The following is an 18,395-nucleotide window of genomic DNA, read 5'->3' as shown; positions in this document are numbered from 1 at the left end:
AGAGCAATCTTTCTAAACGCAAGTAGACGATAACGTTTTATCTACTTGTGTGATGCATTCTCTATGCAAAATTCCTTTTCTTTTTCTCATAAATAAGGCATTTATGGAAAATGTAATGTTACACGAATACGTAGAAGGTACATAATGTACAAAAATGTACAAAATGTCCAAAGCGTGGTACTTGTTAGGATAATTAATAGTTAAAACGAATCTCTGGTTAGATTCGATTTTTGTAATCGGGTTTAAGAAAACGGAAATTTGCATAAACATTCGCAGTCTGGTCGTAATCTAAAATTCATACACGTTTAACATTTCTTCGATATAACAAAATTACGGTACTTGCCAGATTGCTTCAGCCGAAAACTATCAATTTAAGTTAAGTCAGCTCCTCTAAATTTACATAACCTACATAAGATATTCAGCGAAGACGCGTCGATCGATTCCCGGAATCGTAATTCTCGACGATCCACCCCGTTTCACCGATTGGTCAAAATTCCAAGGAACACTATATTCCAGGTCTACCTTCATTATGTTCCGTATTCATATCTATCCGACAATAAGAAGCTTCGAGCCGGCCAATCGATTGTCCCTCAAAGGTCTCGAATCGTCTTTTCCAATTTACATACGCGAATTCGAACGCTTTACGTCGTTTACATATGTATGTACGCGACGACGTAGTCCGGCTGGCGTGTACATGTGCGTTTCATTGCATAATTTACGACCCCGTGCCCGGACACGATTGCAAGAGCGATCGAAGCGTGTTTAAACGGTCGAGGTGGTATCGATTTGTTTGGAAGCGAGAGGCGAGAGCAATCGACGAACGATTCGAGTCGATTTGCCGATTCGGATTCCGGCTAATCCTAATCGTGCGATTTACGCGGCTAACACCCTCCTGATGGCCTTTGCCAATCCAGCTACTTGTTTCCAGTCGAAGCAACTTGCACGCATTTAGGGGAGTCGGCTGATTTGCAGCTGATTCATGGGCCATTGTCTACACTTTGGTGGATTTCTGAGGTTGGGAATGGCAGCTATTTCAACGTTCTGTTGGATTAATTTGTTTGTCGGACACCATCGATAGGACGATCCAATTATAAATATTCAGAACAATAATATAAATCAAACTGTAACAAGCCTTACGAACGTGTAAATATTCTAACTCTTATTTCTTTTAAAAACATATTGCAAAACTAATAAAGAAACTAATAAAGAAATACGCAGCTCGTGCTCGAGGAACCAGCATATCTCCAACAACCTTCCAATGTAACATACTTAACCACGAAAAAAGCGTCCGAGAAATGTGAAAAGAGTAAAACAGGTAAAGCGAACGAGGCAACGAGGCTAGCTACACGTTGCATCGTGCAGAAATTCGGCACGTCTTCCAAGAAGCTCGGTGGATTCTTGGTTACACGATCGTTTCGGGGCAAAATACGGAGTAAGGAGGGGAAGAGGGGCTGGGATGGTATCGATCGGTGGATCAGGGGATCCGGTCACGATGAGCTTGGTGGCTCGGTGCCGGTTCCATCGTGTTCATCGTCTTTGTCGTCGTCTTCCCGAAACTCCCGGTGTTCCTTTTTCGGTCTAAATCCGGCCACGGAGAGGCGCCTGCGACCACTCGCAGAAGTCGCCACGAGATACTCGTGAGAGAAAGAAGGAAAGGGAGAAGAAAGACCAAAAGGAGGCTGTGCAAGCCACCTTCTCGAGATGTTCGCCTTATAAGGCGTCCTCTGGGTGCTCGGCCGTCCATTAGAAATCCTTTGTCGTCCCGACCTCTTTTTCCGGACGGATTCTCGAGGGCTTTTCGTCGCCGGGATAGAATTCGCGGTCCAACCTGATGGATAGCGAACGGATCGCTAGGAGCACGTTGATGTTGGAATACCGCAGAAAGGGTTTTTAAGATAATGAGAAAGCGAGCTGTTCTTTGTCCACTTGAGAGAATTACCTGACGAGAAGACGAGCGATGAAGGATACCGTTGAAACAACGCGATCCGAATGAGCTTTCTAACGCTGTAAAACCAGGATTCTTCGCGAGATGAGTCTTTTTACGAAAAGAAATCTACTCGGCGTCTCCGGAGACCGGCCAGCTCTGATTCCTTTACCGCGGCCTCCGGTATTGTCCCGGATTAAGCTCTTTGCTCGTTGCTCTTCGTTTGTTTGCAGCATTAATGAGGGGCTCGTATAGTGTCTGAACCTTTTCCATTCGAGCACGAGTCATTGGCGAGTTGCAATTATCACGAAGCTGAAACTCCTTCTAATAGAACTCACGGAAAAATTAGAAGAAAAAAATCATCGTAATATATGTAATCTATCTACGATAGATCAAAACTATAGTACTCGGAATAGTATTCCGAGGATGAAACGAATCTCCATTTACGTTCTATTTGTTTAATCGCGTGCTTAAAATTACGAATTCGCATAAACGATATTGCCTGTGTACGATAATATGATCAAAATTCAATTACCTGCTAATGTTATAAGTATCCTCTTGGCTTCGGAGTAGCAAGAAAATCGATCACGAGAGTAGCAAGAAACAGATTCCATTTCGACAAAACAAAATTCTAACAGCGTGAAAATTTGTTGCTCGACTTGGTTAACGTAATTCCGTTAAGGTTTTTCGACCGACACCTTTGTGGTACGTGTTTCACCTCGCTCCACCTCTCTTCTTCCACAAAAGTGCAGGGAAACGGTCTCGACTCGGTTTCTATAATTGCCGTAGCACTTTTTCAACGGCCTTCATTGCCAAGTAATCGCCACTGCCTTTCACTATTCAACGTCCAACGAGAAGTTTTCAATAGCTCGTTCGACTTGCATAGTCGAAGAACATAGAACCAGGAAATCCAGCTGAAATATATCGTGAGCAACGATCGAATTCGCTCCACGGAGGACAGTTTTTTCACCCCTTCGGGGTAAAACGCGCCGGAGAACAAGCGATTTCATCTCGCTGGCAATTTGTGTACCCGGTCAGCCCGGTTCGTTCCCTGCCTGTCCGCTTTTGTTCGCTCTTTTTGTTCGTCCCATTCTTCCTCCCTTCTTCTTCGTCTTCTTCTTCTTCGTCTTCTTCTCCTTCTTCTTCTTCTTCATCTTCGTTTTCTTCTTCGACGCGGTCTTCTCCTCTCGTTGGAATTCCACCTCCCACTCCAGTACCCGCGAAATATCTCGACGCATTCTTGCGCATCGTGCCGGTCCGATTTGTGCCTCCTGACGGTCTTAAGGACCTGTTACGACTCCTTTCAACCATACAAGGATGGTATATGGTGCTACGGAATTAAGGAAATAACTTGTAAAATTATGGAAATAAGTTTTTGATGATCCGAGGAAGATGATGTCGTTTCGTTGCGTTTTAAGAAGTCACAATTGCAGGTGAATGAACATTTTTAGAAAAATGGAAATGAATATGCGCGATAGAAAATAATTGAATCGAATGTAGAAATAGCTTTTTCGTTACCTGGTTTCGCTTGGAAACGGCACTACCTGTTCTAGTTCTGTGACTTATCGGAGTTATCCTATTGTATTCTATAGAAACGTTTTACTTATTTTTATTCGATATACCGCAATAATAATTGACTTATATAACTCATAACAGGACGTTAATAATAATAGGAACGCTTCTGGCAACTATTCTCGCCTAAGGGGAAGCGAAGCTTGCCAATCTCCGTAACCGGCAGCAGATACCATCGATCCCGTTCCCAGATCTTTCTCGTGGATTTACACGAGACGCCTCTAAATGCGTTTCTTCCCGCTTTTCTTCCGGTAACCTTCTATTAACGTCTCGACGATGCCGCGCGGCGTTCCCTTGAAAATTGCGCAATCGCCGCGAGATCTAGCACGCGGATCGTTCTATTAGCGCTGACGAACGCCAGTAACTACAAACCATGGTTCGACGAACTTCCATCGTAGCGACGCGCCCTATATTTCGTTATCACGCCGTCGTTAAACCAGTCGACTCGGCTTTTTCCTTTCGTCGATAACGCGATTCTGCAGTTCAATTGTCGCCGAGGGTTGCGCAACAACGCGTTCTTAAACCGTTGCTTTTTACGCCGGAGAACAACGAAAGAAAGGCCACTCTCCTTCTTTTTTTTTTTTTTTTTTTTCTCCAGTACATAATCACATCGTGTTCTATATCGATATTCTATAGAGAAAATAGACGTACGATACTGGCAATATCGAATATACGTAGAATTTAATTTAAAAAAAGTTCAAAAAATACGGAATTAGAGCAAAGCGTAAAGTCTAGTCTGAAACGAGGCATCGCACAAAATGCAATTTTATTACTGGCCGGCGATTCGTTTGACTCGATTCGTTGGAGCGTTCTTTACCTCGCACGGCATCCTCTAGATTGGTTTACGCCGGTTTCAATTTGTGGCGCCGTCCGCGAAGCTTCTTCTAATTACCGCTAATTAGAGCCGATGCTGTAAGTGCCGGCTGTTCTCTGTTGGCTCGTTGAAAGGAATTCCCTCGACTATTGGCGTCGCCTAGTTTCCAGGAACGTTACTTTATCCGGGAACGGGACAGAGACTCTGAAAACGATACCGGCGCTTCTTCTTGCGTTACATTCTCGTTAGTCTCGACATTTTGCACATCAAAAATTTGGATCTTGGCGTTTGCAAAGGGTAACTCGTGGACGAGCGTTTAAGCTTTAATCTATACTTCAATTATTCAAGTTTATATAATTCAAGTTTAAATTTCAAACTTTAGAACTAAAACTTTTAAATGAAATTTCACAGTTCCAAATTTGGTAACTCAGAGATTTGTATTTCGTTTCAATCTCAAATCCTATTAACGAATAAAATTTCAAATTACGAATGTTGTGATTTGAACAGTACATACATTAAATTTATTTATAAAACCGTAAGCATACGACTTCCTACGTTAGATTTCAGGCTCCAATTCAAATGTTACGACTTTCAAACGTGACTGTTTTCCGCCGTCTATTCTTCGTTCTCCAATGAAAGAGGAAACGAAACGCGTTCTCTGCTTAACTTACATTATTCACCCTGTTCCAACAGTCTCAGTTTCACGTATGCAGTTTCCCGGCGTGGAGAACGAGAGGAAAAATTCGAGCACAGTTGAAAGAAACATTAAAAAGCGTCCAACAGCGTTCGTACGTGTTACAGGGGAACTCTCTGGTAAACTTGGCCGCGGTAACAATCGCGTAAGTCTGTTACAACTGCACAAAGGTTCGCGAACGAGTATGACGATTCTAGGAGAGGTTAAATCGGGCCCACATGCGCATTTCATTGGGCGTGGTCGGTGCAGGTATTCCATTTAATCCCAGCGACACCAGCGACGAGGCACGATCTACGTTGCTGCAGAATTCTCAGCCGCAGTAAACTATCGAGTTCATGCTTCCATATTTCGTTAAACTCGCCTCTAAACTCGGACAACAAAAAACGATGAACGCGGTTGTCTAGCGTTCTTTGCAGAAGCTACACGATCTTGCTTTCTAGAAAAATTGTTCACACAATGAACTGTAATGAATTGTTACGCTCGATTCGTGCTAGTTGATACGACCATCTGCACGCTAGCAAATTCTTGGGATCGAGATCTATAGCTTTATTGGTGTGCAAAATGGTACAACTCTTCGGATTATTTATTATGAAATCGACTATAATCGGCGGCTTTGGTGACTTGGAAAAACTTCCATGATACGTTATCATTGCATGTAATTTCGATAAATTCTAAGAGAATAATTTTTCAATTTCTTCTTTTCTGATATCTTACGTCGAACGCGATGAATCTCGTTGGTTTTCTTGACTGGCCAGTGCAGCGGCGACGGACTCCTGAAAGGATGTTAAGGTCCTGTCGTGGGATAGCCTCCGCTTCCCAGGGACCCTTTTGGCCTGGGTAAGCTCGTGCGGCGTTTATTTCTTTACCCTCTTCCCCTTTCTCTCTCGTAGTCGTTGCTTCATACCTTGCCTCTTCCCGCTCTGCGAGATGTAAATCTTTCGAGATGAACTTTTGCCTCTTGCGTCAGCCGACGACTTCAAAGGTCCGAAACTCAGACCATGAGCTGGTCAGCTCCATGGAACAGTCACAGTGGTTACAGCACCGGCATCACCGGTTAAAAATTAACGACGTACTTCTTCGTTCTCCCGGAGAACTCTTTTACACGATTCTCGACAACCCGACGAATTCGTGGGATTTGTTAACGTCGTGTCTCCGAAGTTTTGTGATTTTTTTTCTCCTGACTGGGAGTAGGTTGCATTTAAATTTGTCGGTGTGTGGTTGTTTGACGTTGACGTTGATTAAATATGTCTGCTCGAGGTTAAGATAAAGAAAATATCTGTTGTAGAAAATGTTGCGAATTCGAAACTTTAGCTGAAAAATACCCGTTAATATTTTACTAACACAAAGATGTATGAAACTTTCATCGAGCTTTTTCTCTAATTTCACTTCAGTTATAAATTATATTACATAATTCTTAACATAGATTCGCAAAAACAAGCAAAATATAAATGAAACAGGTAAGTGCCGCAGCTCGAAGCTTCGCATTGAACGTCATCGAATCGTGTCCATTTATTTCTTGTATTTTTCGTCAAGTAACTTTGCTAAGAGCTGCAGCTACCCGCCATATTGTCGGTATCGGGGGACACACGAGCGTGGACCGTTCGCGAGAACGGTACCGTCGGCATCGAAAGCGAGAAGAACCTAGGAAGCGCATTAGCTCGCCTGAAAAGTGGCACACGCGAACCAACCTGGCAACTTGTCGCGAAGGAACGAGCACACCGAGAGAAAGATACAAGTGTGAAGCTGCTCCGTGAGAAGAGTTCGGAGATTTCGACACATTGTTTCCATTCGCACCTATCTCGTCCGGGCCACGAATTTCTTGTAAACTCCCACGCGTATGGTCGCTGAGATCGTTCGAGAAACGCGAGGTCGGGCTTCTCTAGGTGCATTCAACTCGTCCCGGGCAGCGTTGGTGGGGTTTAATGGGCAGCATGTCGTTCCGTGAACACCGGCAATCATGACTTACGCGTATCGACGCGCGAGTGCGCGCGAGAGCAACCCTCGGATACGCGCGAAACGCATAGGACGCCCGAGCATAATGCCACGGGAACGCTTTACTCGTGGCCTGTTTCAATTTAATGCACAATTGCTCGCTCCGTGTCCCGCTTTGCGTTTCCTTTCTTCGCCGATCGGTTGTTTCGTTTATGTGCAGAGCCTCGTTGCTTTGTATGCGTGTTCTTGTATATGTGTTCGCGGCCGTTCGTGTGGCCTGGTTGAGTTTTCAGGATAATGCAACGGCGAGAAATGGGCTCGTTGTTCCTTGTAGGTGTCTCGCGGACATGATAATCATTCGCGATATGACCATTTTTAATAGCGAGCCGTGAGAAATGGATCAGATTAAATGGTTTGTAGCTTGATAATTGATTTTATATTAACGGTTCTTATTTCTCGATAATTTATATCGAGAATTTAAGTCGTTTAACAGCTATTTTAAGTACGTGAATTTCCTATGAAGAGACGGAATATGAGTCTTTCGAAAGGTTTATTTCTATATTTAATACTATTTTTCAGTCCTTCAATTAACGGTAACCGTGGTTTGACTTGGCCCTAGAGACTGACTTATTCGAGTCAGTGTAAAATAAAAAAGCACATTATTCATGGAATAAAATGAGATAAAATGTGAAATCGAATATTGGCTTTCCCTTTATCCCCGGACAAGACGATATTGATAAGCGCATTACACAATCAGGAGAACAGTTCCCGTTTTCTCGAAGCGATCGCAGTAAGCTAAATTATCAAGAGCCTTCTTCCTGACGCGGTTCCTGGAAAGCCGCTATTACCAACGACCGATAATCAAGCGATAACGATCGTCCGTGTCCAGCAGCGGCGAGAGTGTGCGGCTGGTAGAATGCATTTTGCATGCACCACGGTATCCCAGATTACGGCGCCGAGCGCTGTTAATTGGTGCACACAGCACGATTGCGCCAGGATGCAACCGCCGGTGTGACTGCATTCTCCTCGCTGCAGCGCTTGCTAGTCCGAATTCTTCGCGTGTTAAAATGAAACGCGAGCTCGATTCTCCACCCGCGGATAATTGCTCCTATCTCGGCACGTGATTACACACACGATGCGAAAGCTAACGAACAAAAGAGGAATGGACATTTATACGAATCTTGCGTTTCCCCGTTGATTGGGTGAGGCGGGGAATCTTATTTGCTTTCAAATCAATAAAAAAATTGGATGTCTGTTCAAAAAGCAGGGAATAGTAATCGAATGGCAGCCATGATATTTCAATATCGATAACATCCGAATGCTATACCGTCATCACGGTCGAGAGGTTCGAAAAAAGCGAATGCAAATACACATACATACGTACACAATATATATACAGGAAGCAGGAGAACGCGAGAGTATCGTTTTCCAGTTCAATGCCAGGCTCGATATCGTACACTATGTTTCATCTACCAATGTCTGCATATATCATGTATGATTCTACCTTCTACCCGAAAGGCTCCATTCGGTGGTCAGGATGTCGCTACGTGGTGCACGTAGACGACGATAACGCGGTTTCATTGCGTGCTCCGATCGAATGGCAACATCGTGGCAACGAACGAGGAGGCGAAATCAATTAACTCGGCCACGTGTGTGGACGCACACGAACCTGACCTCCCGTTTTCCATTGTACACGCGCGTAGTAGTACGCGTAGTACAACCTACAGGGTTACGTATGCCGTATACTATACGTACGTTCCCTCCGTACGTATATAGACAGCGTTGTCCTGAACGAGCGCGGCCTGTACTCGCGTACATTAGCCGCGTGGGTTGCCATGGGCAACCCATGACTAACACACGTTCCAGCATCACGTGTCTCTCCCTGCATCTGTCCCTTTCTCTCGTGGTTCGGCCCAGTGCCGTCTTAACTGGAGGCGCTGCGCGTCTGTCCTTTCGTTTCGTCTATTTTATCACCATTTTGCGTTATTTCTATGTTGTATTCTTATCTTTTGTACGACAGCGATATTTTATACAAGAAAACTTTTACAAGAGAATTATCTTTTTCGATTAGATGAAAGTTCTTCCGAAAGTTTGGGTAACCGAAGCTAATCGAGAATTTGTTCGTGCTTCGAGCGTTTGAAGATACATAAAATTTGGAAGTAAAACGAAGTAGAGGTTAGTAAATGTTTTGTTTAACGTTATTGGAAAATTTATAGTTGTTTTTATCAATTTTTTGACAATATCACGTAAAGAGATTGTGTAATGATATACAGAAAGTGGGTGGTTATTTGTTAACTATGTAACAAATCTGTATTTATCGAGTAATAGATAGAAACTACATAGTAGTATTATACATTAATCAATAATAAATGTGTGAAAATATGGCTACCTTTTTTCGTATGCATTTCCTAGTTACGATACTGAGGGTCAATCTTCGTCCTGTGAATTATGTCCATCTTTTTCTAGGCTATTTCGCTTCTTCAAGTGCCCTAGCATCGGGTTTGCTCTTCTTCTCCTCGTTCTTACCGTGGCATACTTGCCGTTTTCATCGTCCCTCTTTCTTTCTCGATGATACCTAGTTCAGGGATGTACCGCGGTCCATTGCGATTCAACGATGCGTGATTTACATGGCTTACGTAATATTTCACGAATTCATGGGGTGGTCCGGAATATCGATTATTCTAATCGCTGTTGATTACTCTATTTTATTACTCTAGAGTGGTTCTCCTGTAGAATTGCTATTTATTTACGCTTCTCGAATGGTAATTTCATATTTTCCAAACGTTTTTAATGTAATACAATATATAATAAATTTTTACCGAGATTTATTACAATTTGTTTGAAATATCGTACATTCTAAGCCAAATTTTATATACTTATAGATGTAAAATTTGAATCAGTGATCGCGTTAATAAACATTACATAAAATTTTTATCGCAAATTAATAATTTCGTTACCAATCCGGTTCTTCGTTACTGAGCTAAGGAATGCTTTCGTTCATTAAACAAAAGCTTCATTTACATCAACCTAGGAGCTAATAACCTGGACGAATTCCACCATCCGATTTTACCTCTTCCATAAGATTGTTGCTATATCCGTATCATAAATAATGTCACCCATATCGAGCTAGAGTGGTGGTTTCTCGCGAACGATTCTTCCTTATCGGCAATTTGTTTCCCTGTACGAATCTATATCGTGGTTCCCGCGCGACCGAAGCATAAAAAAATGAAATCCCCGGCGCTAGAAGAAAGTCGCTATTTCTGGTATCCCTCGGGGCGTTAGATCCAGGGTCTCGACTGAAAACGGATCGTCCCTGAACTCGTAGCTCGTAGCGACTCCACACGAAATGGAAGGGGTCATGGAACTGCGGAGAGGGAGGAAAGGATCGAGTTGAAGAGAGACAGACAGTTCCTGGTGGGGGAGGATGAAGGACATGAGCAAGAGGAAGAGAAACGGAACAGGGATGCTGCTCTTGAACAGAGACGGTATGCACAGGCTAAGAAACGAAAGAGAAAGAGAAAAAATTATTCCTGGCCACCCTCGTTACGCGTCTTCTTTCCTCCTTTCTCTTTTATTCCGTCTCTTTCCTCCTTTCTTCGTCTCTGTCCAGCTACGGGATATAGTTGACGCTTTTCGTGCAGCCACGTAAAAGGAAAAGCCACGGCGAAAGAGGATGGAAAACGTAGCGAAGGAAAGGGAGGTCAAACAGAAATGCGGGAGTATAGCGGTAGAAGAAAAGAGGAAGTCGGGATAGACGGGGGAAATAGAGTGGTGCTGGAGCGAGGAGGGAAGCTGTACGAAATATAGAGGACAGCGTGGTCGCGGTATAATATATACGACGAAGCTGGTAAACGAAGGACAGAGGGAGAGAGACGGAGGGGTCGAGAGTTACCAAAGAAACAGAAACGAACGAAACGGAGAAGGAAAACGCGAGGCCAACAAAGGGTGGGAGGAAGATGGCGCAAAAGCAGCGGCATAGAACGTATAGAGAACAGAGAGGGCGCTAGAGGTGCACGGAACGCTCTAAAGTGGAACCGAGACAGGATGACGAATCTACGAGGAGGAGAAAGAAGAAATTAAACGGAGAAAGAGACTCGAACGAGAGAGAGAGATAAACGTTAGGTCTGACGAATCATCGGAGAGGGATGGAAAATATGATGTGACTACGAGCGACTGGGAAAGAAGGACGAGCGGGAGAGGGAACGAAAAGGTGAAAAGCATAAGAGAGACGGATGATTCACTGAAAAGAGCGAGAGTGAACGACGCATGGGGCTTTCACGGATACGAGAGAGAAAGTTTAGTAGCAGTCGAAAAGAGAGGGAGAGGACAGACAAGGCACGTCTAGGTAAAACAGAGCGAGAAAAGGCTGGCAGCAGCAGAGACGAGACAGAGTGCGCCCACCAAGCCGCCTCCATACCACCTCCAGCATTCCCGGCCTGCACACACAGTTGCAGCTGCACCGCCGCCGTGGCTCGCTCGTGTGCACATGCGAGACTGCGCGCGCGTCTGTCTCTCGCTCGCAATCATCTCTTGGTTCGCCGGTACGCTCTGTGTATTAACGACGCGTTCTCTTCTGGATATCGAGCCGTATAGCGTGTGAGTTTTTCCTCTCGATAAGAGAGCCTCATGTTGAAAGATCTAGTCGGCCAGTTTGACTCGTGACTATCCTACGAGAAGGATCGTTTTCTCTCAATCGGATTATCGCGTCAACGTTTTTTTCGCAACTTCGGAAAACTTCCTTACGAGGATTCTTTTTTTTTTTTTTTTTGGTAAATCGTTTTCATACTCTTCTGACAGAATCATTTCGCAGCATCGTACAGTGAAACGTACAGTGAATAAGTTTTTTGGAGTTCGTCGTTATCGGAGCATACACGATCGGTGCACGTGTGCATCCGTGGTCCCGGTGCGCACAGTATATCGGAGCTTCGATCAACGAGAGAAGCCCGACACCTCGTTAGCGTCACGGATATATTACATAGTCGGCACGAAAAGCTTTGACATTTGGCAAATGTCAGTGACAGTCGTTGGCGGAGTGGCTTCCGCGTAATCGGAGCGTGGTTCGTGATAAACGATAAGGAAAGCGGTCGTTGTAGTTCGTTTCAGTGTTTCCCATTTCGACATACGAATCCGACCGGTTGTTTTCATTAATCTCGTGCTACAAGATCGAGTTCGAGAAGAGACATGTGATCTTGTGTTGGAAACGAGTAAGGAATAGAATCGAGAAGAAGCATCGACTGGTCTGATCTCCGAAGGCTCAAAAGTCTTGAAGATGGACTGGATGAGGAGACAGGACATTAAGGAGGAGTCACCGGAAACTCCTACCGCTCTGACACCGGATGAACCTGACGAGTGCTACTTCGAGGAAGACACCTCGATAGACGAGGGCATGGTACGTGATTCGCGTGGCAATTGCCACTCACACTGTTCGTTTATCGAGATACAAAACTCCTTTATTTGTAAATTTAAGCCTTGAGAAATTGATTCGTCGAATATATTTTAGCTAAATTTCGTTTTCGACCGCCCTCATATTTTATACATCATTTCGTATTTTCTCATAGTATTCGATGAACAGAGACAAAATATAGCAGTTATGAATGTAGGAATAATTAAAAACTCGTGTGTTGGAGTGGATTAGCGCGATGGAAACCGGTCTATGGCGTTCGTCCTAAAAATCGTCAATTTTCGATTACGTAACCGCGTATGGTTTGTCACGTTCGAAACGCGTGTCACCATACACGCGGTCTCTTTTATTAATGGAAAAGTCTGCGTGTTAATTTAACGCGTCGCCACGCACGAGGAACGTTTCGAAAGTTCGCTCCGATCTTCACGCCGATCTCGTTCCTGTCGAGCAACGTGTGAGGGCAACACCGACGTTACGCATCGATCTCAATGGAACTTTGCAGGAACGTGAAAATGCAGCACACTCTCTAGTATTTCAATATTAGACGTCGATAGTCCGAAATTTTGTGCACTTTATGTTCGTACAGCTAACTCTATTCTATTTCACGCAACGATCGTCGCCAATCTCCTAAAAATTATCGGGAATTCTCGACAGGTAGTAATTGAAATCAACGTTGCGCGCGTTACGTCGGCTCACAGCCACGTAAATTCAGCGAGCTTCTTTCTTCCAGCCGTGAGGCAAACTCGCGGAGATCCACCGGGCAGGGATTTAGGTCTGCCATTAATTTTGCTTTATCTCACCTTGACCCTTCCCTCCGCGCCCCTTTTTAATCTTTACGAGGCTGCGCGAAGTAAGAAGTTATTACGACGCTTCCTTCCGGCGAACAGCGCCGTAATTGTTATGATTTTAGCGGTGAAGTTGGAGCGGAAGAAGGTTTTCTCTCTCGTTGCTTTTAAACGCTTGATGGATCTATCTGGAAGTTCTAGAATGGCACGGAGAAGTACTATTGTTAGAATGTAATATTTCAATGGAAGCAAAATGTTGATTCGTTCGTTACGCGTTATCTTATTTCATACTATCTTCTCTTCTTTCGAGAAGAAAATTACGTACCAAGAATGGTTTTACTTTGGAAAGTTGAATTTACGTTGTTCATTTTAGAATGAAATTTCAAATTTAGAAATTACAGTTACGTGCTAAAAAGAAAGTTTAAGCTTGATTTTTATTAAATCGAGTGATTCGATCTTTTTCGTGCCTTTATCGTGCAACTCCAGACCTCGTTTAAAATTCCATCTTCAACATTCGTGCAGACTCTTCATCACCTATATTCTCATACCAGTCTACACTCCATATTTACGATCGTTTACTATCAGAAGACTGTGGATGGTTTATTTTAAACTTTCGTAGCGAGACTATCGTGTGTCACCATCAGGTCTTCGACCGAATCTGCACCAACAATCACGTGCAACCGTGTTTCGTTTGCGTGCAAAGTCCCTGTTAGATTCCTCGATTTCCCTAACGATACCCTCACGGAGGAGCGTCGCGATTTCGTTGCATCGATGGAGTAATGGTATCTCGAGTTACCTCCGGGTAATTGGTACGCGGGGTGGTCGAACAGCATAACCATGCAATGGCCGTTAAGGGAAATTCGAACACGTGTCACGGACCCTTTCCTTCGACCGACAGGGCGCGAACGTTGCAACGAGCTTAAGTGGGCAACGAGAAAATGGACTCGAGTGTAAAGTTACCTCGAATCTACAGTTACGGGCATTGTTGCGGCCGTTCTGTTGCCTCTGAAGTGGCTGCTTGAATTACGGTGCTGAAGCCCCGGGCTCGATGGAGCACGGGGCCAGGCGACCGTTGTACGCACGGCTTAATAATGCATGGCCGTGATATAAACATTTAACGCGCTCACGAAAGATCGATAGTTTGATCGTAATGTGCTTGAAACGTTGCGATCAATAGGGTCTGTCGTGTGTTGCGCAAAGGGAGAGGGGAAATTGGAGAGTCGAGCGGTATCTGCATAAAGCGTGGGAGGTAATGTAGCGATTTCGCGTTTGCAGCTGTGTTTCTGGTTTAAGGCGCTCTGCTTCGCTGTTTCGTGAAATATTTTTCATGATGTAATCGCCGTTTTCTGATTCTGATACATCGTTCTTAATTTGTCAATTGTAATACTTGTTGTCGTATGTGGAAAGTTTCTTTTGTGGTTAGAAAATATGTGGTAATTAAGCGAGGTTGAGCTTGATTGATAGAGAGAATGATTCGGAGTAACGTAAGCGGTCTAATGAAAATATAAATAGATGAATATGTAGATTTCTTTTGTTGGAAACGAGATGAGTAACGAATAAACCAGTAATGCGCGGAGCATATTACGATGGACTCGATCTAACCCGTTATTAAATCGCAACATTCTACCATCCAATCTCCTTCACCGAAACGTTCTTCACGCTTCCGTTCCTCGTACTTAACGATCGAGCTCGCTGCAAACCAGCAGTGAAAAAAAATCGTGTTACAGATTAAGCTAATTACCCATGTAACCCGTGTTTATTATCTGTTTCGTGTTTTGGTGAACGCTCGTGGCTACGCGGCGAATACCTCGAACGAGGATCAGCGACGCCGTGGTTATCACAGCAGCGTACCGGCGAAAGACGGAAGTCACGTGAGCTCTGGTAGCCTCTGTTCAGTATCAGAGACGGGCACGGGCTCGTTTTTTCTTTCTAGACCCGAGCTCAATAAGAGGAAACGATAAAAGTCGCTGGAAGCCGCTTCGAAACCTTGGCAACGTCGTGCTTCCAGACCAAAGGGCCAAGGATGATTCAGCGCCAGCTGCACGGCCGAGGGCCGCCTAAACTCGCCCTCGAAAATTTGTTAGTCAAAATCGAAGGAAAAGGTGGACACACACGATCGATCCTCTTCGTGACGCGCTTCGAGAGACACGCGTTCCTCTCGAACGCTCTTCCGTTCGCAAATTACACCACGAGATTTATAGCTCGCCACGTTGTTTTTTCACCGTCGATCGTGAACGATCGCTCCGCGGAATTGGTATAATTTATGAATTGCGCCGCCTTGCCGCACTCCTTGTCTCGGTAAATCATGCGGTGTCGCGTGATTACCCGCTATCTCGTGTTTACCTTTTTTCCTACTCGTTACACGGACAATGCCGCACGAAGACGACTTTTTGACGGTCTATCGTGGGCGGTTTCCAGAGGATGTCTACTCGTTGGGATATATAACCGTGGAAAAAGGAAAAACGTGTATATAGAAAATAAACAAGGCTATTAATATGCCAGAGTGGAAATCTATCGCTACTCCCGGCAAGCACTATGTTCTATTATAATTAATTTTCTGTTCGAACATCGACGAACTTTAAAAATCTCACCGAAATATCAAACGTCGAGTATTATCGTAATCGGCGTACAGTTGTGTATCGAACATCTGTTACTATTTCTGAGAAATATCATATTCCACGTATTTACGATATTTTCCCAATTGTATCAACTCCAACAGACTTCAACAAACCCAAAAATCTGCTCGTCGAAACATCAAACGTCGAGTACGATTACAATCCGTACTCAGACCGGGGAGTTGGTAGTTAAAGCGATTTCCACGAAAGCGAAACGAGGTAGTATGACAGCATCGAACGCGAATGCCCGGAGATGGAGGGAAATATAATTTCAATCGCAAAGAGGGAACCCATAGGCAATGCGGCGCTGCAGGCAGAATACCAGGGGGATGTTGGCGACCAGTCACCGTGGCTGCTCACCCTCTCATCCTGTGTCTCCACGTTGTGGGGGATGAAGCATGACTCACCGGGTGCCACCAACCCTGTTTTTCGGCTGTCTCGTGCCGGGAATCCACCCTAGAACGGTCTCTCTCCCTCACGGATCAAACGCAACGAGGAGAGAACGAGCATTATCATAATCCGTGTCGACAGGCTGTAGAAAAAAAATACGGAGTCAGCCACGCTCAGGTGTCGTTCGTCTGCCGTTGTTTGCCACGCTAGCCGAAAGAATCCGAGTCACGATGACTTGGGGTGGGACGTCACGGACGACCGGATTGCTTTGGAAGTTAACACGATGGCTCTAATTCCTGTTTGCGGAGATGAGAACTGATCTGTCACGTACCATGACGAAACCGTTCTTCTTTCCTTTATTAACAGCTTCGAATCAGGAGAGTTAACTCTCTTGAACAGCTCTCGCGTGTAGCTCGGATTTATCGATTGATTTTGGATTGGATGAAGATAGAAAACTTTCAATCATTAAGAACCAAGCAATATATGTATACTTTATCGCGATGTTACGAATACTCGAGTTTCTTTTCCAATTTTATAAAATTACCTACAAACCGATGGAAAAGATATTTGGAAATTCTGTTTTTATAAGTACGTTTACGTATGATCTTTAAAAAAAAGGCCATTAACACACCGGAAACTCTTTTCTTTGTTACTCAAACTAAAACTCCGTGACCCAAAAGAATTTCACGTCGTTACACAATAAAAAGCTCTCATTCTCGTGTTACCATACTGAACTAATATATCTTAAAGCACTCGTGTCTACATTTAAAGAACAAAAACTTGTAGATCCATTTCTTTTTCATCGTCCAGCTGTATTTCGAATCGTAGGCTTAGAAACAACGAATGGAATAAAATAGAAAAAAGAACGTTGCCGTGTACACGTGGCTGAGGGAGGCCAATGGTGTCGTCATCGCGTTTGCTTAACGAATTAATCTCATTATTTTCGTTCGTCTTGCCCTCCATGCCCTAGATAGCATGGCAAGAGGGAGGACGGGGCGGGGGGTATACGTGAAATGGCATCTGGAAAAGCTCGCATCTGCTGTGCAATGCGAAGAAACGAGTTTCGATGTCGAAAAGAGATTACGAACCTTTCGAAGGAGGAGGAATACGCTGGATTTATGCGTATCCTTTGGGCGTGCTTGAGGCCGATATGCGCTTTCGGACGATCATTATTGCACGAAGACGACTGGACTGTGGGGAGAATGAGCTCCGCGCACCCTCCATACTTCAAGGACGAAGATTATCTTTTATCATCTCTCGATTCAATCGATCGCCAAGGAGAAATTATTATCTGTTTTGGTAGACAGCTGGAACAGAGAATCACTTTTTTTTTATCTCGATTCCAGTCTACTCAATTGGCACGAGCTTCTTGAAAGCTCGTAATATACTCGCTTATCGAATCACTTTTTGTTTGTGACGAATTGATTTCGTTAAATCTCTACGCGATTTATTTTGTTTGTGTTAAGCTTTCTTTTCAAATCCTGCCATTTCGTATAGTTATACACTTAGAAATAAGCGATTCAACAGACATATCGATCGACCTGACGAAATTGAGAAGTACAGAAAAGCGATGGAAAGATTTATTTAATTAACTATAGAACGCATATAGAACGTCCAAAGTATAACACTCGTTAGAATACGTAGTAGGTGAAACAAATCTCTATTTAGATCCTATTTCTTTAGTTATTCAGATCACAATCACAAATATCTACCTTAACTTCTAAAAAATACACCATCGTTCACAGCGAAGCAAACTTTTACAATCCAAATCGGCCAGATGCAACTGTAAAATAATCAATGTTTCCCTCGATGTCGCAGCGTAGTATGTCATGCAGCCATAGTTTTCCGATAGCGTGACTCGGATTTGGATTTTCAGTCGTGAAGGCTGTAATTTGAAATTCATACAAGAACATCCGATGAATCGAAGTGGACATAACGCGACGAGCAGACACGTTGCTTCGAACGATTTGCCAAACGCGAGCCGACGTGATATCGATTCACCAGGCCCGATGGACCTTTTTGCTTAGCGTTGCAAGGGGATTCTGCGACTGGTCGGCCATTCGGTGCAAAAACCTCGCCAAAGAGAGAGAGAGAGAGAAAGATCTCGGCGTGGGCGAATGGTTATTATTGCTTGGCGCCAGACTGGAGGGGTCTCCATACTAAGAACGTGTTTCAACTTCGCTATTCTCTCGCGAACGAAAGAATCGCAGGCGAAAGCGATGGAATCATCGACAGCCTCGGGGATATCGTGCACTTTCGACCCCTTCG

At 44.1% G+C, this 18,395-nt stretch overlaps 1 protein-coding gene across 3 annotated transcripts in view; it reads left to right on the top strand.

Annotated features, from left to right (window-relative positions):
* Nucleotides 1–18,395, top strand: part of LOC139995847 (uncharacterized) — a 142,045-nt gene that overhangs the window by 66,537 nt on the left and 57,113 nt on the right. Inside the window, exon 1 of one of the 3 annotated variants that reach the window (XM_072019709.1) lies at nucleotides 11,405–12,325. The exons of the other annotated variants lie outside the window; for them this stretch is intronic. Within the exon in view, the coding sequence (XP_071875810.1) occupies nucleotides 12,206–12,325 (120 nt within the window). The 5' untranslated portion in view covers nucleotides 11,405–12,205. Of the gene's footprint in view, nucleotides 1–11,404; nucleotides 12,326–18,395 lie in introns of those variants that run through there. 3 annotated transcript variants of the gene reach the window in all.

Source organism: Bombus fervidus, chromosome 16 (genome assembly GCF_041682495.2).
Source record: "Bombus fervidus isolate BK054 chromosome 16, iyBomFerv1, whole genome shotgun sequence".
Lineage (NCBI taxonomy): Eukaryota > Metazoa > Arthropoda > Insecta > Hymenoptera > Apidae > Bombus > Bombus fervidus.
This window is presented reverse-complemented; position numbering and strand designations above follow the sequence as displayed.